Source organism: Bacillus rossius (genome assembly GCF_032445375.1).
Source record: "Bacillus rossius redtenbacheri isolate Brsri chromosome 4 unlocalized genomic scaffold, Brsri_v3 Brsri_v3_scf4_2, whole genome shotgun sequence".
Taxonomy (NCBI): domain Eukaryota; kingdom Metazoa; phylum Arthropoda; class Insecta; order Phasmatodea; family Bacillidae; genus Bacillus; species Bacillus rossius.
Genome location: NW_026962011.1, coordinates 32057698 through 32083219, shown reverse-complemented (window position 1 = coordinate 32083219; position 25522 = coordinate 32057698). Strand labels below are relative to the sequence as shown.

General features: G+C 38.6%; 1 protein-coding gene across 1 annotated transcript in view; it reads right to left on the bottom strand.

The window, feature by feature from the left end:
• Positions 1-10475: 10475 nt before the first annotated feature.
• The window catches only part of LOC134542389 (rho-associated protein kinase 2), a 56267-nt gene continuing 41220 nt past the window's right edge, over positions 10476-25522 (bottom strand). Inside the window, exons 21-29 of the mRNA XM_063386584.1 lie at positions 25201-25470; positions 24164-24257; positions 21750-21973; positions 19412-19637; positions 17946-18105; positions 17356-17434; positions 15939-16152; positions 11974-12190; positions 10476-11163 (exon numbers count right to left, since the gene is read on the bottom strand). Coding sequence (XP_063242654.1) covers positions 11073-11163; positions 11974-12190; positions 15939-16152; positions 17356-17434; positions 17946-18105; positions 19412-19637; positions 21750-21973; positions 24164-24257; positions 25201-25470 — 1575 coding nt within the window. The 3' untranslated portion in view covers positions 10476-11072. The remainder of the gene's footprint in view (positions 11164-11973; positions 12191-15938; positions 16153-17355; positions 17435-17945; positions 18106-19411; positions 19638-21749; positions 21974-24163; positions 24258-25200; positions 25471-25522) is intronic.

The following is a 25522-nucleotide window of genomic DNA, read 5'->3' as shown; positions in this document are numbered from 1 at the left end:
CTTACTTACAGATGTCTACGTTGACGATGTTGTCACTGGATCTAATTCGGTTGATTCTGCCTTGGCCATTCAGAGGGAGCTTATAACACTCCTAGGAAAAGGAGGCTTCAAGCTGCGCAAATTTATGAGCAACCACCAAGCTCTTCTGGATTGGTTGCCAGTGGAGGATATTGAGATCCCACAACCATTTTCATTGGATTCGGACGATTGTGTCATTAAGGTCTTGGGTCTGCAATGGAATCCTGTGTCGGACACATATTCCTACAAGATACAGCCTAGTTCTGGCAATGCCACAAAAAGGACAATCCTGTCAAATCTGGCTAGGATTTTTGATCCTCTTGGGTGGCTCACCCCACTCAGTATGTTTGCAAAGCACCTGATCCAAGTCTTGTGGGCACGGAACCTGGGCTGGGATACTGAACCACCGGATGACATCCTAAGCAACTGGAAGAACTTCAACACTCAGCTGTCACAACTGTCATCAGTTACCATTCCCCGACTGATTCGAGGACAGGCAGGAGGTTCCTACCAGTTGCATGGATTTTCGGACAGCTCCGAAATTGGTTACGCAGCAGTTGTGTACTTGCGCATTGACAACCCTGATGGTACAGTGCTGGTACACTTTCTGATTGCCAAGTCGAAGGTAGCGCCACTCAAGGTTCAGTCGCTGCCTCGCTTAGAACTATGTGGGGCCCTTTTGTTGGCTCGCCTGCTTCACCATGTCATTGATGCCTATGGAGCGACACTGCACTTCAGTTCGGTTACTGCCTGGACTGATTCACAGGTAACTCTTGCCTGGATAAACTCTTCTCCACATGAGTTAAAGACCTTTGTGGCAAACCGGGTTAGTCACATTCAAGAGCTAACTCGTCCAGAATGGTGGAAGCATGTTCGTTCGGAACATAACCCGGCAGACTGTGGATCCCGTGGGCTTCTGCCAGCACAAATTGTATCTCATCCTCTGTGGTGGTCTGGCCCTTCATGGCTGAAGAAGGCTGAGGACCAGTGGCCTGAAGGTATTCCGTGCATTAAGGCTTCTGACGTAATCCTGCTTGAAAGGAAGGTAGTGGCATTGGGAACTTTTATCTCCCCTGGGGACTTGGACACATTATTGGAACGTTTCAGTCGGTTGACAAGGCTGTTGCGTGTTACTGCCTGCTTGTTCAGATTTATCAACAATTGTCGTCATCCACTGGAAGGACGGGCCATAGAAGAGCTGTCATCGAAGGATCTAAACACTGCCCTAGAGTTCTGGATACGTTATGTTCAGTCCATGTGCTATCGAAGTGATTTAATTGCCTTGAAGAAGGATCAAATCACCTCCCCACAACTTCGTAGATTGCTACCGTTCATTGACTCCAAGGGAGTGATTAGGGTGGGCGGCAGACTGTCTCATTCGGATCTGCCCTTTGAGCAGAAGCACCCAGCCCTTCTTCCTAAATCGAATCCCCTGACAAGACTGATCATAGGTCATTACCATGAAGTTAATCAACATCCGGGAATACAAGCACTCCAGGCCATTCTCAGGGAGAAGTTCTGGATTATGGGGGACAAGCGTGCAATCACCAACCTTGTGCACCGTTGTGTGCGTTGTTTTCGTGCATCTCCATCATCAGTTGCTCCGCTGATGGGAAACCTTCCAGCTATGCGGGTTCAGCAGGTAAAACCGTTCTCAAGGTCGGGGGTTGATTACGCTGGTCCATTCTTGATTAAGATGGCCCGTCTTCGCAAGGCTGCTGTGCTGAAAGCATATCTATGCGTGTTTGTCTGTTGCGCAACAAAGGCAGTACATATCGAGCTAGCCTCGGACTTATCGACAGATGTGTTTTTGGCTGCCTATAAACGTTTCATTGCACGTCGAGGACGTTCCTCGGACATCTACAGCGATTGTGGCACCAACTTTGTTGGGGCACGAAATCAGCTCTCCGAACTACAACAACTCCTCACGTCGTCTTCCCATCAAACAACAGTGGCTTCATCGCTCGCACATCTTGGTGTGACTTGGCATTTCAACCCGCCAGCTGCTCCTCACTTTGGGGGTTTATGGGAAGCGGGTGTCAAGTCGTTCAAGTCCCATTTGAGGAGGGTGATAGGAGAGCAGATACTAACGTACGAGGAGTTAAACACAGTATTGGCTCAGGTTGAAGCAGTGTTGAACTCAAGGCCGTTGTGTCCCCTCAGTGCGGATCCCAAGGACTTCACTCCTCTGACCCCAGGCCATTTCCTGACGCTGGAACCGTTAGTGACAATACCCGAACCAGATTTACGTCAGGTAAAAATGAACTGTTTGCATCGCTGGCAGCTTGTATCCCGACTACATCAAGATTTCTGGCATCGCTGGCATCGGGATTACCTGCACACGCTGCAACAACGTAGCAAATGGCAGAAAAGGGCGTCAGGTCTTGCCCCCAACCAGATGGTGCTGGTCAAGGAAGACAGGCTTCCACCTCTGCAATGGCCGCTGGGGCGCATTGTTGATCTTCATCATGGAACGGACGGCGTGGCACGAGTGGCCACTGTACGCACTGTCACAGGCACTGTCAAACGGCCAGCAGTGAAATTATGCCCGCTCCCCTGTGACTGTTGAAATCGGTGATTTCAAGGTGGGCGGTATGTTATGTATATTGTATAGTTTCCGTGTAAATAGACCTTGGACATTATAAACATTGTTGGCATTGGTCAACACACTTGAGTTTTGAATCTCGCGCGCCGCGCTGCTGGCGATAGTGGCGCTGCTACTTGGCTGCTGTGAGTTGGCTGCCCTGCTTCCTCCGGAAGTCAGTTGTTCTACAAAGGCATGGTGGTAAGTGGTGCTATCGGGTACTCTTGCTATCTGGCGACATCGGTCGCCAAATTAAATAGTTTTGTGCAATTCGCTGTTTTATAGTCCATTAATGAACACTAACATTATCTTTAAAAAGATTTATATTCATTTAGAAAAGTCTGGATGAGTCACTAATTGTCAACACTAACTGATTTTGCTTAGCAATGAAAAGATCACAAAAAAAAAAATTGTTTTCTTTTCCACTTAATATAAGTAATTGCATAGCAGTTACATACTCATAATAATCTTCACTGAAATGAAAACCACTTGTTTAATGGTTTGCAACAAATGTTGCAAACATTTGTTTGCAATGTACTAAGTACACTGTACTTTGTGTAATTGAACTTTAGAATAGGTAGTTTAAAAAAAAACTAAAATGTAGCTAACATTCAAAACAATACAAATATCATTAATTTAACCTCCCAATGCAATAGTTAGTATATGTGAGCTTACTACTGTGGCATAACCCACGAACATGGCAGCTGATGTTATGACGGTCTACTGTCGAGTATGCCCGGATCAAAGAGACTGCCCTACCATTTCAACTCTGATGCTTTTAATTTATGGCTGAAGTTTGATTTAAATGAACATACTGTTACAATATGGTAGATACTGCAAGTTCTTCAAGTTTGTGTTTAGTGAATTTCTAAGCCTAAATTTATCCACACACGTGTTTAACCTAACTTTATCAAAATAAAGAGCAAAAAATTAAGCCTATAGCTTGTTTCAGTGTTTTTAATTTCGATGAGTATGAACTAAGTGAAAAATGTAACAATCTGAAACTAACATTCAAGTGATGTTAGTGTTACCAAAATTATACACTGGCCAATAAAGTAAAAAGAAAAAAAAACTACCTTTGAAGTAGAAACTCAATTTTATGCATATGAGGTATGGCATACAAAACATTTCACAGTCTGTAATACTTAAAGGCAACATACATAAAAAAATTTAATATTAATTAATTTACAATTGAGACAGTTTGTGATGTCATCACATAAATAATACATTACAGAAAAATTACCAGTATGCAATTTTTTTTTTCTATGCAAGAGACAATTTTCAAGAAGTTCATCGTAAACACAGCACAATGAACACATAAAAATGAGATTCTACAACTTTATTCTTTTCACAGTTTTCAGCTAGTTTTCAAGCCGTTTCAAATATTTGTTTTTTTTTTCATATACACAATACAATTATCTACAAAATATTATTTATTACAATTATTATCATATAATACAGATGTAAATAAATTTACACGCAAAATTGCAGTTTTAATATTACGCAACATTTCATGGCAATGTTAGAAACAGTCTGCCAATCGCATACGTTAACTTAGTAGCAACCGTTCATCTCACTCGAGATTTCTGTTAGTCCAAGGCACAAAGCTAATTGTCATCTTATGCCACGGCACTTGTCAGAGTTTAACACTTTGCAAAAAAAAATTTGCAGCACTTAATATCTTGATTGACTTCCAACCTTACTTGTTGACAAGAAACAATTAAAGCTTTTATAAGCTCATTTAAAGATTTTGTATGCCCTGTTTCTGGAAGTGTGAAGGACATTAAAATATGAATTTGGAATTGAGGAATAATGTACATTTAAATACACACATGGTAGATTTTTGGCTACAAACTTTACTCTAGCTGAACCACATTTTAAATATGTCTGTACTGTATGTGAAAACCAGGACTAGACTTTACAATATTCACAAACATGTTTGAAATTTCGAAACATTTTTTCAGGTCAACAACTTAGTCCTCAATCCCACAAACCTTTAAAAAAATTTTTATTGAGCAACAAAAACATTTTTTTAATGCTGAACACACAAAAGGAATAAAACAGCATTCGGAATGCGATGATCAAAAAGTCGATGAGTAAGGTTCACATACAGTTGTGTGATCCTCGCGTGCAAATCATGTTACTTGAAATACGCTTTGGTTTACACATCAGCTATCTGGTCGACAACTAGTTTTCCTGTTATTTGTCACTGCGTAATTCATAAACTACACAAAAACTTTTCTCAACACAATATAATTACACTAGTGTTATTTTTTTTTGTACCATTGGTTAAACCTGTTAAATTTCCTACAGAGTAGAGTTAATAGTGCGAAACTTAGCGGGTTTACAAGTTAAGTGTTAGCAATGTCCATCGCTGACAGCCGTATGTGGGGAAAACTGCGGAGGTGACTGGGATGCAACCTGCCAATTTACGAGTGACGTTTCCAAAGTCGCCAATATTACTAAGCAAGATACACAAACATGAACATGGTAAGGAAAAGTGCAACATGGACCCTGACAACTTAGAAACACACACACACACACACACAACCCAGTGTAAAATAAAACATACCCATCCAAAATTCATAGCAAGAAATGGAGGCATCATCGTTGTACACAAATAATGAGTTGATTAATTATAATGTCATAATAACACAATTTTAAAAACTGTCACAAACTTAACAAATTCTAGACAACACTAAACAGTTAAAAAAAAAAATCTAAAAAATTTGATTATGTATCATGGTAACCCTTACAGTTGATTACAAACAGTTTATCTAATGAGGTCAGGCACCGCATAGAAAAAGTATACCCTAAAAGTTGACAAGTATAAAAAAAACATTTCACAAAACACTTCATACAAAACACACTATTTATAGCATAATTCCTACATTCTATGCAACAGAAATACTCTGAAGTCTCGATAGCCAGTACAGACAAACATTACCTACTTTCCTGTTATCTATCCTGTCTTGACTATCCTTATTAATCTTGTCTGTCCACTATGTCTAAATATTAATCTGTGCAATAAAGCATGATTTTTTTGTGTTTATAATATATATATATATATATATATATATATATACACATATATATATACATATATCATTGGCGTACCCAGGATTTTTTTTCGGGGGGGGGGGGGGGGGGGGTTCTTCCAGATATTTCTCGGGCGGGAGGGGGGGGGGGGGTTGGGGAAGGGGGCTTGTTTTTTTAAGAAAAACTCCATAAACACCAAAAAATAATTGTTTATAATAAACTTTTTTAAGCCTCCAAACGTTTTACAGAAGAATTCTTTTTTTTTTTTTTTTTTGGCAAATTCCGTAACCACATTCTTCGGGTCGATGTGGATGTTGTAGTGGACATTCAGTAAGGCCAATCCATTCAGTCTGTCCTGAGATATGGTGTTCCGCAGATAGGATTTTAATCTTCTTAAGCAAGAAAATGTCCTCTCCAGAGTTGCAGTTGAGACGGGAATGGTCGCCAAGACTTTTCGGGGGGGGGTTTCAACCCCCAACCCCCCCCCCCCCATGGGTACGCCTATTATATATATATATATATATATATATATATATATATATATATATATATATATATATATATATATATATATATATATATATATATATAATTTAAACCATGAGTTGATCATGCATTTTTCGATGATATAATTTTTCCCCCAAGTAATTAAATTAATTCTCCCACTTTTTTTTTTCAAGTGAAGGTTTTGTACTTTAACTTAATTAATGTATTGGTAAAATGAACACCTAGTTGTTTGACTTAATACCCTGCGTTAGATCATTAGGACTTTGAAACTCGTGCCAAGGTGATGCGGTCACCTTGTGTTAGTGATAAAACAACACTGTGGTACAACTAAACTGAGAAGTGCGTTGGTGCCCCGCTTCGAAACAAAGTGGTTATTTAAATGGATAATCAAGCTTTACATCTTACATAAGGATGCGGTAAGAGATGTTTGCTCTAGCACAATTTGCTGCTGCAGAACTTTCAACAGTAAGTTGCAATCAAAACTCCCTGCAAATGGATTATTAATGTTAAGAATCATTTTTTATTCCCCCAGATTAACATTTTAACACAGTTTTAGTTGAGTAACAAATTTTCCCTAACCAAAATTTCAAATTTCTCTGATCAATTTTATAAAAATAATTTACCTACTTAGAAATTTTTTTTAGAGAGAAAGTTGAAAATACAGCTTCTAACATTCCCATAACTAGCCCAGTTACATATCTACTTTATATATTTCTCTTTACATAGCTGTACAAATGAAGGAAAAAAACACCTTGCATATTCCAATTGATAGTGTACATGACTATGCACTAAACACCACTGAAAAAAATAATGCTTTCACAGTCGGTAATGACAGACTGGAGCATGACATTTCTCCCTCATATTACAATCACTGCAGAATTTTCATATTCACAACTAGATCACCTAAAACTCATTGTCTTAGTAAGCAGTAGCAACAAGACTTCAGTTATTTCAAAACACACACACAACACAAGAAAATGGTACCATATTTTCTCGTACATCACCACATGCTCCAAAAGCAGACATAGAACTTTGCCTGGGTCTGGCTAGCCCTTAAAGAATGCATCTTAGGAGCAGTTTCGACATTGCATGAATAAATGCTTACACTGCACAAGTATACTAGACAACAAAGATGTGACAATTTTAACATTTTTTTGAAAAAGATTACCTAAATCTCTTGGTCTTGCTTTGAATTAAGTATGTTTCCACATGCTTATTACATCAGGGGCAAATAACTAACTGAAGTTTAAAGAATAAATTCAATTTAAATTTGAGTCTAAAAGATTTAGACATAAGCATGACCAAATTTGTCACCAAATAACGGGGCAATAACTGGATAACATTACTCCAAATAATTACCACAAATCTGAATGAAATCAAAAATTGCCTGGTTTTTTTATTAACGTGTTCTTCAGTAAAAAAAAAATGCATAAATGATAAACAAGATAATATGATACATTATGAGAGAATATTAAAGTAAATGAAACTTCACTATAACAGCTTGTACTTGACAAAACCAACAACAGTTTACACTACAGGATACAGCTGTTTAAACAGGAATTCTTGTTATTGTTTGTGCTGTCCTGAATGTATTGTTTACACAATTGTTACAATGCAGTTTTACTATACACAGCATAATAATACTTTATCATTAACAAAATATCAGGCACAGCATAACTAGGCACCTAAACAACAAATAGTCATGTATGTGGTGTTTGTATTATTGTCAAACATCAAAACTCAATATGCTTCTTCAGTTTGCTTTCTATCACAAAATTTAAGAGCCTCACAAACTTCTATAAAACCAACTTCATTGCAACTCTATGATAGTTAGATTGCAAATTGAACTGCAAATTTGTTTTACAGAATTTTAAAATTTTGTAAGTACTAGTAACAAACAAAGTGAATTAAAAATGAAATATATAAATAACCTAATTCACAAATCATACTGCAACCTAAATTTCAAGATGCTTTACCTTAGTGTGTTTTTATAGCATATGATTCCCATAAAAATTATCTTTTTGAAGCAAGACCAGACTAACTTTGCAGAAAACTGCAAAAATAAGTATAATGTTCTTTAAAATAGTGCATATCAAATTAAAATTTGTATTGACTAAAATTATACAAACCAAACCATTAGATAGAATTTGACAAAAAAAATCCTTAAACATTAAAAGTAATAAAACCCTTACCCGCAAATATAGTTTTAGACTTACTTGGAATTTTGCCTTTGCACAGATAAATTTCTTGATGGCCTCGTCATTAGGTTGGTATTACTTGTCCTCAGGCATGTAGTCAGGGGGAGGTTGGGTCTGGACCCCTCCCTTCCAGGATAAAAAAAAATTGAAGACAATTATAAAAAACTAGCTACTTGTAGATTATTTAATAAGGATTATTGTAATACTTGGTGAGCTAAAATAATGTATTTCCTCTCTATTATAGCCTGACATGCCATAAAAACCCAGAAGCAACAGGAATTGTATTTCCAAGTAGTCTACATTTAATGCTGGTTTGCACACATATTACTTTAAGCATGTCTTTTGTACCAACTTGTGTTTTACGTATTTAATAACATTAATGTGTGTGTGTATTTTTAAGACTTATTTTAAAGAAATCATTAATTAATTGATGTAAGAACAAAGTATTAAAACCATCATATAAAAAACAAAATATTAAATGTTCAATTTCTTCAAGTAATATCACTTAAATTTATACTAGCAAAAGTTGGGCTCTAAGTTTTCAATTCCCTGAGATTTGATTAAGTGTGAGAATCAATTTTCTTTTAAAATTAAAAGAAAACTTATAAAAAAATATGAATTGTTGCAATGGACAGAGTTTTGGCTACAGCCCTGTTGTCTTACAGCAAGATACATGGGGAAGGTTTTCACACAAGCCTTCAGTTTCCTATCAACCACATTACCACTACCTTCACACAGACATTGCCTCAAACAAGTGAACAGTGACTTAAGCCCAGTCGAATGCATCATCAACCATCATTGTACTAATCATAGATCTGCAAGTTGTCATTACACGTGGCATTACATTTTCAAACAAAATTCAACATCAAAGGTTTATTTATATTTAACTGATTTGTGACTGTTGCTAAAGAGCTTTTAACACCAAACAATATTGCGTACCACCAAAATATGTAGGTGCAGATTAAGAACATGTAAGCTGGTTTTTGAACACAGGGCTGTGATTGAGAAAATAAATATTTTATACATGATTCACTAGACATACCTAAAATATTTTAATCTTTAAGGTACTAGTGGCTGAAAGTAGCTTAAGGGACCGGCCCTCCTAGTCAGGGGTGAACTTGTGTCAGTGAGTGATAAATGCGACACTCACTGATGCTTCTAGCGCGGTGTCGCCTCTGAACTGACAGGCAGTCTTCTCGTTGTGCATAGCGCAACTACGAGATCTGAGCGGTGACTGTTAAAAAGACAAAAAGCTATAATGCACGTGCCTCGAGTAGTTTCAAGAATCTGTACTGGGTGATTCACATCTAAAAGTTTCCTTGAAAAAACATAGTTTAGCCATTTTCACTCTTTTAAAAATACAGTTTAAAAACATAATACAAAAAACAGAACTACTCATCCGCCCTCAGCATGTTCTAAGATGCTTTTTGTAAACAGACACCACTCTTATATCTTGAGCAGTTTCAAATTGCGTGGTATCTTCTGAAGTTCACCACACGAGTTAATTCAATTGCAATAATACAGTTTTAAAAGGCAACAAGTGTTCAGTAAAATACAAAGAAAAAGCACACTGTAGTTATAGACTCGGTGGTGCATTAATTAACTCTTAGATTCAATTTTCTCATTGCCTCAGAGAATTTCAATCAAAGAGTATAACAAACACATTGCTTCGACAGAATCAAGCTCCCCTCAAAAACTCAAAGCTTCCAGATGGAAGTTTCAGCCAGTTTATAACCTGTCATGGAAATAACCTCAAATGGAAGAAAAGAATAAGTATCCCCATCCCACAATAAAACAATGAAAACATGCATAATATACCGTTTAAATCTGACCACATTTACGAAAATATTTATTTTAACTGTATGGTAAAAAAATATTATGATGATAATGAAACATGTCCATCTTGAAAAATAAAAATTATAAACTGCAGTCATGAATACCTGTCACAAAATAAGCCATCTACAAAATATTGATAAATGGGTCAATAAGTCACTATATTGCATTTACAGAAAAACGTATTGTCAGAAATCTTCAGTATGCATATATTTCAACTTTAGTATTTACTAAAATTGTTCTTGAAAAAATTATTCATGGGAAACTGTCTTAACTCCCAAATCTTGGTATTAACACACAAACCGAAACCATGACTCTCAACTTGATCGTAACTACTAGTTACTTTTGGTTTCCTCCACGCCCAAATTTTTTGGAATATAAAAAATTGTAATACAAAGTTCCTCTTTACAAAAGTAAACTTGTTCCTCCGAAAGTTAGCGAGTTTCATCTCTTCTGCTAAAACTAAATTTCAGCACCTTGAAAATTAACTGCAGGTACGATTTCAACACAGTTAACACAGTTTTATTTACAACAAAAAAATATATATATCTAAAAACTGTTGAATTAACTGAGTAAGGGTTCCCTTCTAATCTAATGACTGTAGGTATGATACACTAGAGCCACATGAAATCTTTCACAACACTAAAAAAAGGTTTGAGCTCAGTATTCAGCAAACACGCACAAAAATGGTAAAAACAAGAGTAAAATACTTTATACCAAATATTAGTTTAAAGGTGTTAATTGCTGGGTTTTTAGTTTTGAAACAAGGGAAGATCTGCGACTTAACGACGTCACTCTCAGGCCGGCTCCGACCCCCGCAGAGCTGGTTCTCGGAGCCCCCTCCGTCCCTCTCGAGGTTCATACAGCCCATCTCAGCGATGGAAGAAGCTGTGTCATTTGCCCATCGCGGACGCATTCGCGGGCAGGGTTGCCGACCGCTGCTGCTGCGTCCCGTACGGCTTCAGGGACGACCGCATGGACTCCCTGAAACAAGGAGACAGAGGCACCTCGCCAGTTAGAAGCTAGAATTAGCCCTTGTCCGCACTGAAGAGGTAGCGCTGGTTCGACAGACTGCAAGTGGGTTCCACTCGATGATTTACACTGTAGCCAGGGGTGGATGAACACCTCCAAACACTGACGAAAGTGTCACTTCTAACATAGTGAGGGAAGAAGAACCTGTTACTCATGTGATCTTAAAAAGAACAAGAAAACTAGGTCTCTATGCTTCCTGTGTAAAAAAAAAAACCTTTGTGTTTGTAATGCACTAAAAAAATGAAAATTGTATTGTGCTGAAGTTTAACTTTAACAAACCACTAAAATAAATTGGAATGTGAGACTGCAACATTATATGAAAATTATCTTACAATAAATATGGTAAATTTGAACATTTGTCATTTTGTAAAAAAAAAAAATTTTTGCTTTTTTAATTAGTTCATAACATCAAAATCATACATCCCAGCTTACTGTGTCATATTTTTTGTTTAATTATATTTGCAAGTAATATTTTTTTCTAAAGTAAAATATGCAATATTTCAGTTTTTTTTATAGAAATATCACTACTGTAGTAAATACAGAGAGGTAAAATCAAAAACAGTGTTGATGTTTTATTGAACCTAAATACTCTGGCAGTCTCATAGACCCCACCTCAGGAACTGTGCATTAAAGAGTCACCACAGGTATTAAAGAGTTGAAGTGAATGTAGAAGTGAGAGTATGGGTAATGGCGTGAGCGTGGCGGCGAGCAAGCAGGAAAGGAGCCACAGAGCGAGCCGGGAACAGGACGGCCTGCGCCTACCTGGGGGACACCTTGGCACTGTCGAGGCAGCTGTTGGCCTTGTAGCCACACTTCTGTATCTTCTTGCCGAGCCGCTGGATCCACAGCTTCTGGTCGTCCATGTTGGCCGCCAGCAGGAGCAGTTCCTTGGCCGAGTTGGGGTCGTAGTGCAGCTTGCAGGGCGCTATGGCCTCCTCCTTGCGCTCCAGATGCTCCCGGTGCACCTTGATGTGGCACCCTGCGCCCCCCCCCGACACACCACTGTCGCAGCTTCTCACTTTCATTCATTGGTAGAGACTGGAAAAATTTGTGGGTTCAATGACCTCCAGGATAGACTCCACTATCCTCCACACACTCGGGCAAATGCCAACTGTTCATTGGCTGCTGACTTGTGAGTCGTCTCGACTGGGGTGGCATGTGATTCGACACTTCTACGAGTGAGGGTCTCTAATTGGCCCTCATTACTCCAGATTAACAGTGGACCAAAGGCAGAAGCAGCACTAAGTTACAATTATTTGAATTGTAGCATTTCGGGGCATGAATCCGCAAAATTTTTCAGGTCTCTATTCATTAGTACTCTACACTGTATGCCAATAAACACAACTATCTAGTGGCACAGCCACAATCAAGTTTGCGAAGCGCTGTTCTCCTTGCTGCAAAATGTACAGCAACATGCCTATTAACAGTTACGGCTAGTTAACTTTAGAGACGGGCAGAACACAAACACAGATACACAACTGACAAAACATTAAACTAACGGACAGGACTAACAAAAAAAAAAGATTCTATGAGGCGGGCACTGCAATATACAATAAGTACTACATACAGGCAGTCACTACCCGGCCCACAAGGAAGGTGACACCAGCACACAGCCACCACCAACTAACATATAGACACATGAAAACAAAACACATTCAATTACTGTGTAATATTACAGTAATGAAAATAAACAACAATACCTATACAATGTTAATATACAATGCTAGGGAATAAAACATAAGGTATAAATATACCTAACTACAGTAAAACCTTTTTGTTGCGACCCCATTTATTGCGACCACCTCTCTATTACAACCCGATTTCGAGGAACCGTGAAAAAATTGCCGAAAATCCGAAGATAAACAGACAGAAAATAAGTTTCTTGTGGTGAGTAACGTGTTGCTGCGTTTCTCTTGCCGAGTGCTTCCTGTCGACCGCTGTCAGCGCTTAACAACCCCCATTCCACGTCCCTTTGTCGGCAGGGTGCAGATAAAGGTTTTTGTGGCAACGTGTTTACGTTTAGCTTATTGCGAGTGTCTAGTGTGGTACGCAGTTAAGGCAAAGCTACCTGCTGGATTTCTCTTGATTTTGATTACTATCGGTTGACAATACACAGCGACCGACTGGATGCACGCCCGCCTCGACTTGTTTTAACTGCCGCAGCGATGTTTATTTTGACAGCTCAAGCAATTAATTTTTCCCGTGGGTTGATAGAAAAAGGTCGCTTCACCCAGCATAAAAAAAAAGGCTACGCCACTTATTCCCCGCGCAGGAAACACACTGGCTGCCGTCTGTCTACCCCGCATTTATCTTTCTTCTAACATTCCACGTTCTCCTCTCGCGCGAGCAATAACTAGGGCCACGATTATATGGTGAATCGCGAAATCGCGAAATTTTCCGCGAATTTATATGGAAAATGCGAAAAAAGCGATTTTTAAGAAAAACCGCTAAATAACACCGAAATTACACAATACAAGTCTCTTATATTTTAATGTGAAAAGCTTAATAGTCAAGACTTGCCCGGGTCCTGGTTGATAAGCTGGAAAAATTTCCTGCCTTGCATTTCTACATGCTTCCTCTAATCAGCTTTAGGGCGCCGTCTGGTCAGCGTGTGTGTTAGTGAAGCGGGATGATAAGATCGACGCTCAATGGTAGTTCTAGCGCGGTAAAACCTCTAAGTGCAAGGCTTCTGAACTGGCGCGCAGTCATCTCGTTCCCGTCAGATAACAGTGAAATTTGAGCGGTGACCATAACATTATATGGCGGAAAAATAAAGATAAAGGTGTAATGCATTTCCCTATGATACTTTCAAGAAATTTGTAACGGGTTTTTTACACCTAAAACTTCGAAAACATGTCTTTTAGCCATTTTATCTCAAAAGAACCATTAACAAATTCTTAAATGCTTTTCGTAAACAGACTCCAGTCGGATATATAGTATAGTTTGGAAATTGCGTAGGTTTTTCGTGGCTGTGCGCGGCACACGACTGTAGTTGCCATGCGTCACGCGCCGAGAATGTTGTCCGGCAGGAAGGGCGAGTATAGTTCATTTGCGGCAAAAATGAATACTTTTACGGCCCTGCTAAATTTTTCCATTAAATAAATTTTGAAGTTTCAGTGATTTTCCTTCAGAAATAATGTTGTGTAACTAACAAACAATTTGTATCAAAACAATTAACGGTAAATGGCTGTCGCGGGGGCCCTTAAAAATTTTTCATTTTACCAGAACTGGACTATACAAACCTGGCTTTAGTCGCACACAGTTTGGTGAAGGTGAGGAAGGATGTTGACAGTTTCACATGCCAAAGGACGTTGAAGTAGGAGGGGGAGAGAGACACGATGGTTTGTATGCCTGGGAGGGATGAACCTTGAAGTCTAGACAAGGGAAGGAGAGGTAAGCCGTATGACGTCATGCATCCGCCGCCTGTGCTGCCGCCAGCCTGTCTAGACGATATTCCCGCGCTCCCACTTACGTTGCACAAGCTACTGCTGCCGTATTTTTAAAGGAAATGTCCCATTATTTTTTTGTTATTCTCACATGAACATTATTGGAAATATTAAAGCCGACACAAAAAATACGCTGTGTGTTAAAGTTAACAGATTTTAATAATCTTTCATTTTGTTTTGTTTTAAATTTTTTTTCTTCTGATTTTCACATTTTGGTCAAAATGTCCAATTTTTTGACGGTTCTCGAGAATGTATTCGTAAAATCACTGCTTCGTTAAATCCGGGGTTCGTGACATCGGGGTTCTAGTGTATTTAACTACGGCAAGCAAGAAATCGTACATGTAATCTAACCAGTAAAAATAAACTGTCTATTGACATATTTTCTTTAGAGGTGGCCTGTAGGGCGACGGACTTGTCATGAAGGTTTAAAGCACAGCCGTCTAGCATTGTGAGTGACAGCATCCTGCCATTGTATGGCTGGTTTCTTAGCGAGTAGCGGTTTGGGAAAAGGGGTTGGGGGGGGGGGGGGGGGGTTGAAATCAACTGAAAATTTCGGAAAACATCTATTACGACCCCCCCTCTATTCCGACCCTATTCCTGGGAACCGTGAGGGGTCGTTTCAGAGAGGTTTGACTGTATTGAATTGCCAGAGAAAAGACAGTTGTTGGAGTTATTTATTGTATAAATACACATTTGTCTAATCTATTAAAGTTGGTTATTAAATATATATAAAAAATAATTTTTATTATGTACTGTACAGAATGGAGACTGTGATTGATTATTGAACTGCTGTACTCTTATACAAGTATTGCCAAGAAAGTTTTTAGGGATTTACAGTTTAGTTTGGAATTGTAACAGCTGCTAACAAAAAGTCAATCTAAGTAAACTCTGTGTTCAGACAACAGAACTAGGTTAGGTCAAGGATAGCTTTTATTACTTATAATTTTGTCACAGTCTGATTTATGTACTTCTAAATCACAGTACAATATTCTAATTTTGATCTTACTAAGGCTATATAAAGTGTAAGAATGGAATCAATACTAGTGGCAATATTTGTAACAAGCCTACCAACAGTTACGTAACTTTTGAGTTAGGACCAACGCAAAAAGAGACATAGGTATTAAAGACTAATTGACAAGAATAACGATAATAAATAAACTATACATGAGGCAAGCTATGCATGTAGGCTAGGCACCACTGCTAACGGACAAGACAAACACCACAAGAACAAAGTCACGACTAAGATCAACACAACACACACAAGAAAGAGGAGGTACTCACGCCTGCACTCGAGCGCCGGCGGCGGCTTGAACATGTGCCACAGGGGCTTGGGGCAGACCTCGCAGTTGGTGGGCATGTGGTAGGAGATCTGCACGAACTCGTGCCCCTTCAGCGAGACGGTGCCGGGCTTGTCGTCCCGGGACACCACCATCTCCAGCTGGGGCAGACCGCCCTCGTCCGGCCGCCGCACCTCCCCTTCCCCCGCGTACAGCAACTGCCGCCAACACGCACATTTACATTTAGCAGCCCCTCCTGCCGTCTGCACGGCTACTTCATTCACGTGTGGTACCGTTACCCCGCTCTGTGCGGTCGGTTGACTTGCTACGTGTTTCCTACATTGTTTTTATTTAGTATGTGGTATGCAGGATGTGTTGATTGAACACCACACTCAGGCACTCAAAGTTGCATCTGTGGACATTTTATAATGTATCGAAATATTTCAGTGATCTTTGACTTATCTTCAATTTGAATGGAAAAAATTGGTTTCTGTATACCCCTATTAAATTATACTTAGGGACAAGATTATCCAGTGAATTGCGATCAACTCAAAATAACACCGAATAGCACGTCAAAACACCATGTAACACAGAAATGGGATGTTAATACACCATATAGCACTGAAATGCCAGTTATATCATGGAATTAAGTAGAATTTAGACAAAACTTAATTAAAATCATAACAAAGTAATCTTTAAAGGTTTCAAATTCAAGGAATGTCATTTCCTGACAAAGAAAATTGTACCAAAGTGAATGGATCAGAAAAATTAATTTAACTTGTTTTATGGTGCATCTCTTATTGAATCTCTTTTAAAAACAAAAAAAAAAAACTAGCTTATTTATTTTTATTTTCTGTTTTACACAAATTTATTACTAATTATTTTATCATAAAATTGCAGCATATAAATACTAGTACCGTACTATTTTGGTGAATTATTACAAACCAGCTTTTATAAAAATAAAAACACAAACACCGAAATCTTCTGCTTCAAAAACCATATTGAACTAAAAATAAAGCCATAAAATATTGTCTCTAATGATAAGGTCTATGAACATTAAATATAAAATATAAAATGCCAAAAATTAAGCATAATAAATTTAAAATATTACCTGCATTATTCATTTTCTGCATGAATAATTCATTATGACTCAGTACTGTAACATAATACCTTCTAAAGCTTTTAATTCTATTACCTTAAGGAAAAAACTTTGACGGCTAATCGAGCTTGACTCTATTTTTAAGGACTCTAAAAACTAAGTCTGGATTTTACATCACTCGACTGTATTATTACCGAATTGGGCTCGAATCAACCCAAAAATTTTCAGACACGTCCATTTTCAGATATAATACTAAATTATAAATAATCTCACACTTCTCCTAAATGGTTATTAAAACTCTCATGAACACATTAAAACATACCTGAAATATCCTAGGAATATCTTTGGCATCAGCTCTGATCACATCTCCTTGTGTAACAGATCGAACATGAAAAACTTTACTGAAATAAAAACAAAAATATTATATTACTAATTGCATGTACATACTTATCTGAAACCACAAAACTTGAAAAATATAACTTGTACTATAGGGATTTATACCTATTAAACAACTCAATGATAGTAAAAATTGGGCGATTCTTTGCTAACTACCACAAGGTGGTCACAAAATTCTATGGAATTTATTTACTGTTTGAGCTAAACGTCTTGGCGACTAGCACCACCAGTTGCCCGTTTGTTGGTCTTCGGCACAACACATATCATCATAGCTGACAGTTGTGACGACAGGTGCACAGACAAAAGGAACACTACCGATTGAAAGTCACCTTCCAAACCAACTGTAGTGATACTCGCCAGCACAAATAATTCTTGCCTGCCAAGATGTTTGGAGCGGGCAGTACTGCTTATTCTCAATGTTAAAAATAAACACAAACTTTTTCAATCAAAACATACAATATATAAAGAATATAACATCAAAATGCATACATATAATGTGCACACAAGTAAACTCACTTGAGGTCCAAAATAAGAACAGGGTCAGTGTTCTGTTTATCGCTCTCGGAGTTGTAAAATATTATCTTCTTAGAAGATACGACCACGTATTGCCGTTTCCATCCGTGCCTTCGAATGTTCTGTTTATTTGGTACAGACAGCCAACCTTCCAACCTCGATTCTGGGGGAGAAAAAAAATTATTTAAGGTGATAACAGTTGACACCATTGACAACACAACATTTTTTTTTTTCATTTTAACAGTATAAACCATGAATGGTAAAAGATTTTCATATTATTTACCAAGATACACACATACTGAAGCACTATAATGACAAGGAGGAAAGAACACACTTAGTGAAACAGAGAGGAGAGTATGGAACATACTATGCATGTCAAGAGCCTAGGGGTTAACTGATATTAAGTATCAAAATACTTTTTGTCATTTGTAGTGTTGGGTCGAATCCCATTTTTCTCGAATCCAAATCTTGAATTCAAATCCCAAAGAGTAATCCGAATCTAGGTATCAATAAAAAATTTTAACTATGGTATTGAAACAACAATGCAAACCCTGAAAAATATTTTCCAAAACAAACCCATAGGATTTGTTATTTTGTATAAAAAAAAACAAAAAAACTAGATCATTCAACATAAATCATAGTTTACATAGTTGAAAGGCTTTACCTGTTATATGCCAATACTGTCTAAAATAAAACCTCTTAATTGTATGCTAATTCCCCTTCAAATCTGTATCCAACACAAGTCATTTTCAAATCTTTGTAATAATCACTTCCATATAGTTTTAATATGACACTCTTTTATATAAAAAAAAAAAAAAAAAAGACACTGAAACTGCTTTTCACCATAATGCATAAAATTAATTGCTTTCAAAACATAACAGTTGTATATATGGACGGATATTATGGAACAGAAAACAAACCAAATTTTTTTTTATTTTTTGTTACCTACAAGTGCAATAGAAACCTATAAAGTTTGTTTATATAAATATAATCAAGCTCCTTGTACCTGTGCTGCATCTGTAACACACTGAACCAACCACTATCTAGCTAGAATTAATAATAAAAAACCATAACTTTACAAACTGTTTTTCCGTGTCATGCATAGGTAGAGACCCGGAAAATTCGCGGGTTCAATGACCTCCAGGATAGACTCCAATATCCTCTACACACTCGGGCAAATGCCAACTGTTCATTGGCTGCTGACTTGTGAGTCGTCTCGACTGGGTGGCCTGTTATTCGACACTTCTATGAGTGAGGGTCTCTAATTGGCCCTCAGTTCTCCAGATTAACAGTGAACCAATGACAGAAGCAGCACTAAGGTATAATTATTTGAATTTTAGCATAACACGAAATGAACCCGCGAATTTTCTGGATCTATATGCATAGGTTGCTAGGTTCCTTTCGTATGAAAGCCATCCGTATATGATTGGACTGACTGGCATTCACACCCAGACGAGCAGGAAGCACACCTTGACCGAGAGCGTCGTCCTCGTTGTCTGCTCCCCCGCTGCTGAGGGAGGCAGTCTCGCTGCTGAGCGTCGCCAGCTTGATCTGCAGCTGCTCGATCTCAGAGTCCTTCGAGTCCAGCTCCATCTGCAGCCGCAGTCGCACCAGGTTCTCCTCCTGAGCCTGCGACTGCAGCTCCTGGAGGTCCTTCTGCCACTGGGCCGCTTTCTGGCTGTACTTCTCCCGTTCCTGCCCACACACCCGCAAGTACCCGTGAGCACATCCACACTTTCCCGTGCCTTCAGGCGAGACGACATCTCGACACAAAACTACTTGCCCTAACAAACAAGAGGGAAAGGAAAAGGGAGGGGGGATGAAACTTAAGGAATGAAATCGGATGAAACTCAGCCAATTCTAGCACCGAAATGCAGACATGATAATCAACTTCCCAAATGCAGGGTGTCTACTGAGTTACAAAAATAAAAATTAGTGACTTTTTCTTGACTTTTTCATGACAATTTCTACTGAAGTGTGACCACGAAACTTGTAAAAATGGTATAATTTTTAAATGTTATAAAATTAAGTGTAGCCTAACCTTACATAAAAAATAAAATGAAAAATTGGACGTTTACTTTTCTTTATCAAAATGTATAGGCCTAAGTACTGAAAAAAAAAAGACATAAGTTAAGCCTACAAATGACGGTTAGTTTGAAACTTAATTGAATAAAATTAATTTTCCGCATGCCAATTTTCGCCGCACTTTAAGCGCTAAAACACTAACATTTATTGGCAAACATTTTCAGCACATTATATCATAGAAAATATTACAATTTCATTCCGTAGCACTTTAACCTCTTCGACAATGATTTCAGTTTGAAAATAAAATGTGGCGGCAATTTAGGGATTTTGTGTTTTGTAATTTGTAAACATAGTCGGTAACAAAACCAAAACACGAAAATACATCACACATTTTGTGCACAAATTTTTGGCTTTCTTTTATCCTAGCCAAACATAAATTTCCGTTTCGTACACACAAGCAGGCAGTAAACAAACGAACTCAATGCTATAAGTTCGATTATGAACGCTCGCCATTTGGCTAACAACTTATCGATATGGACGCAGGTCATGCGCATTGACGCCTTGACAGCTACAATCGATTATGTGCGATTGTTGTGCTCTCTGTAGAGTAAGAATGAAACTGACTACGTCGTGGCCGCCACGGAACGAATACAATCCTTTTTTTAAGCGTGTAAGGTACAAGAATTGAATAAATTACGTTTTCACAGCATTCTAATGGACTTTAGTTTTTAAATAAAGAAGAGCAAATCGCTATTACTAAAATTTTCTCTGCATTCTATGTGAAAATTATGACGTTGCACGTAGGAGAATAGAAGCTGTAAGCAACATTTTGAACAGGATTTTAAAGCAAACGTCTTATGGCGAAAATGGTGGAACTGGCCTAGTTAAACACAGGAAAATGTATTGTGTGGGAACATCTTAAGCGATGATTTTCCTGAAAATGCAAGCTGCCAAAAGCACAAAAAATATGGTATATACAAGATCAGTGCACAAGAAATACACATTAGCCTTGCAATTAATTTTTTCGTGACTTTTACCAAAATATATTTAAAAATGGTGACTTTTTCGGGACTTTCGTGACCTTTTACAACATTCGTGACTTTTTCGTGACTTTCGTGACCTAGTAGACACCATGAAATGCCAAAACAAAACAAAAAAAATTATTATTTTTTGTTTAGTAGAGGAGTATCCATTAGTTAATTGGTACAATTAATACATTGTAGTTCCGCTATTAATTTAATATTATTGTTAATGTTGATAAATATATGTGGACTGTATCGAGAAGTTTTTAACAGAGGATTGCAACATAAATTACACGATAGCATCAGCCCGCACCATTGCGACCTACCGCCATCATGCCGATCGAAACGAAAGCTGTCTTTTTGTTTCTCACTGCAGGGATGCCACCCTCACGGTTTATGGATGCCAACACTTGCAGTGTTCCAACATGGTGCCAACTGTAGAAAGTTGGTGCGCGGGTGATTTAAACTGTGTCTATTACTTGGCCCGGTACAAGAGCCACAAAGTTAACTCACAACACAGTTCTATATACAAGAGTTCACACTAAGTACCAAGCAATTATTTTTTCCATTTTGGGAATAGTTTGCTACGCCCTGCACCCAAATGCTTGGCATCGGACTGTGCGACTTGCTCTCAGAGCAAGAGCAAGATGGTGAACATGGGGTGGATGAGGAAACAGGACGAAAGGAAAAGAGAGGAGGACGAAGAGAAGGGGGACAGGAGAGAGGTGAGGAGGAAGAGGGCAGGAGGGAAACGACAAACCTGGGTGAGCTCCTGCTGCAGCTTGCGGCACTCCTTCTCGCGCTTGCGCAGCTCGGCGGACGACACCTTGTTCTTGCCTCGGCCGGCGTTGCCCATGTTCATGTCCTTGCGGTTCATGATCTCGGCCAGCTTGTTCACCGCCTGCATCTTCAGCAGCTGCTCCTGCTTCAGCTGCTTGCGCAGACGCTCCAGCTCGTCCAGGATGTTGCTCGACTTGTCCAGGTCTGCGCAGTGTCAGTCACATGACAGTAGGGCTCTGCAATTATTTACACATTTCAAGTTTAAATTGATTTTTTTGATATTTGATTTGACATTTCAAATTAATTTTTTTTTTTTTTTTCAAATATTTTCTTACTCTAAATGCAGCAATCGGGAATCAATCAGAAAAATTTTTTAATGAAGAGTGTAACATGTATGAAGACAAGAAGAGATATTTAGAAATTTAGATTTGTTTTCTGCAGGATATACATACAGCAAAACCCCTTATTTGCACTTTTCATGGGGACAAAGTAAAAAAGTGTAAAAAGCGGGAAAGTGTAAATAAAGGGAAAAGTATAAAAAGGAGAACAGTTTTCCTTATTTAGAATTTTTTTCCTTTTGTTTAATAGCACATACTACAATGCAGGTACAAACACACTAACAACAAATTTTACTTTAGTATTTAATCAATAATTAATTTACCACATTTGACAAAAATAAAAAAAGAATGAAAGCCAAAATGTTTTTCTGATTACTTCCTAAAAAATAAATTTGAAATTTTCTTCTGCTTGCTTTTTTGGCTGTTCAAGGAGATTATTTGCCTCTCCAAATTATAAATACAGTTGCAACCGGCAGGGTTTATAACAAATACGGGCTACATACACATTGCTCACAGTAAAAATTTTTTTAAGAAAAGGCCGCAAATTGATGAATATTTACCGTCAATAGCGCGCCAAACGCGGAGAAAGGTCATTGTACTCGGTCAGCTGCTGTAACGACGCGGCGGCGCATGCGCACTCTATGCTCCGCCCAGACTCATGACGCCATCAGCCGCCAACCAATAGATGCGAGCTTAGCGGAAAAAAATATAAGCTCCACCTCCCGTGTACCAATTTTATCCAGTTCTAATACCAGTTTATTGGTATACGCACCAGTTTTCTCGCTGCCGTGACATGTTCAAGTTTACGTTTATCATTATGTCTTGATACCAATAATTAATTATTTACGATCCCCAGAAATAAATGGTTAGTTTAAAAAATATGGCGTCAACTGTACAATACTTCCCAAATTATAAAAGACGTATAAAACAGTTACCAAGACACCGCTCATTTTATCTTGTGAAGTTTATGTCTCGTACCAGTATTTCGGCTAAGTTGTGACATAAATACAGTATCAGAACTTACAAGCAGCCATGTTTGTACATTCATGAGTTTACGTTTTTCCCTCGTGCATTTTAGATTGTCTCCTGCTATAATTACTCGTACTTTTACACGCCTAGGCTTAAATTATTACATGTTTAGAAATAAAAGCAACTTTTCATGTTATAAAATATGTATATTTTGCTATTTAAAATGTTCATTGCCTACTAGCTCCACGGTATTTTCTGGTTGTTTATGGTTGTTACGTGACGTAAATAGCGGGATTGATTCGATTTTTGAGACGTAATTCGCGGGAAAGTATTGTATTGGACTATATGGGAACCAAACGGGACCTGAAGAATATAGTGCAAATAACGGGAAAACGTAAATAACGGTAACGTAAATAAGGGGTTTCGCTGTACATGCTTTGTAAACTTTACAGTATTGTTACAAGTATACTAAAGTACTAAAGACAAGACCAAGAAGCAGGCCAGCGACCTGGCTAGCCCGCGGGTGGAGCTTGTCCGTTACCGCAGCTTGCCCAATCCAATTATCAATGGCCCCTCCCTTCCATCTTCCCCTGCTCCTTCCACTGTGCTTTCTCACTGAGAACAGAACTTTCTGCGGCTCTGGAGGGTTCACCTATTCCCAGTGCCACACCTGTGTGAAGTGATGTGACTAGGACGCCACTATTCTGGTAGCTTCGGGTTTCAAGTCAACCCTGATGACGTGACGCCTCGGAGGGGTGAGGGACTATTCCAAGTGAGATGGGATAATAGTTTAGTCATGACGAAAAATGGCAGTGGGAGAATTGGCAGCAGCATAGAAAATCCAGTAGCTCACAGCACCATCAACCATGTTTCCAACTAGCAAAAATTTAACCTTAACATTAAGTAGCAATAAAATGTGAATTTCACAGTGACCCCCCCCCCCTCCAAAATGCAATAGTGATTCCGCCGAAAAGACAAGAAAAATGCTTTTTCCTTTTTTTTTTAGAGCCTTTCAAAAAAATTTCACTAGTGACGAAACACTACTGGAAACCATGTAAATAAGTTGCTGCAAGAGTCAATAACTTACCATCTTGCATTATCTTCAGCTGGTAGTTTAGATCTTCCTTATCCTTCATCAGTTGCTCGACAGTCTTCTTGTAGTCTACTTCTCTCTCCTTCAGCTAAGAAAAGTACACAGAACTCTATCTGAATGTGGCAAGAGCAGCAAGTAAATATTTTAGCTTTAAAAAATGTAAAATACCGAAGAATGCATGAAAATCCATACATGGTTAGAACCACAAAAGTTGATGTCTAAAATACTACATATTGAAAATTGAATCTTTAAGACCGAGTAGACATTACTGATGATTACATATGTATTTCTTATGGTCTAACACCAATATAACAAAACAAAAGTGATTGAACAAAAAAAAAAAGTGATTACTAGAACAAAACTCTTTTAAATCGTACAATGATGTAAGCCCAGGCAGGTAAACCAGGTGCATTACACACAATGATTAGTTCAGATTGTTTAAAATATTTAAGTACACATATCTTATAACTTTAAGGCTAAACACACTTCAGGCTTAACACACCTTTTTAAAACAAAAAAAAAAAACATTTAGAACAGTTACATCTTTTCCTTAATTTACACTTTCCACATTTCACAAATTTTTTTTTCTAATGGTCCCTCGAGGTGAGCAAATAATGTGTACCAACTGACATAAGTGCACAAAGAGTTGAGAATTTTGTAAAAAATAACACCACTTTTAAGAAACACCCACCAACCTTTACATAGTGATGATCATAAGTAGGAACCCGTGAATTTCACGGATTCAATGACCTCCAGGATAGACTCCAATATCCTCTACACACTCGGGCAAATGCCAACTGTTCATTGGCTGTTGACTTGTGAGTCGTCTCGACTGGGTGGTCTGTGATTCGACATTTCTATGAGTGCGGGTCTCTAATTGGCCCTCAGTCCTCCAGATTAACAGAGAACCAATGACAGAAGCAGCACTAAGGTATAATTATTTGAATTTTAGCATAACACAAAATGAATCCGCGAAATTCACGGGTCTCTAATCGTGTCAGGTGGGAGGAGCAAAGCCGGAGGTCACTCACGGCATTGAAGGCCAGCTCCTTGTTGGCCAGCTCTGTGCGGTGCTTGGCCAGCAGGTCCTTGTGCTCCAGCTCCTTCACGGTGCGCTCCTTCTCCAGGTCGGCGACCGTCTCCTCTGCAATGGAGCGCGCCAGGGCCTCGCTGTCGGCGCGCGCCAGAGCTATCTGCAGCTGGTGCCGCAGCGAGCCACGCTCCTCTTCCAGCTCCTGGGACGCCCGCTGCCGCTCCTCCAGCTCCTCCTTCAGCTCCTGGGCTTGCGTCTTGTACAGCGTCTGCAGCACAGACCCTCGTCACCTCCGCTCGCGCACACCATCATCACCTACC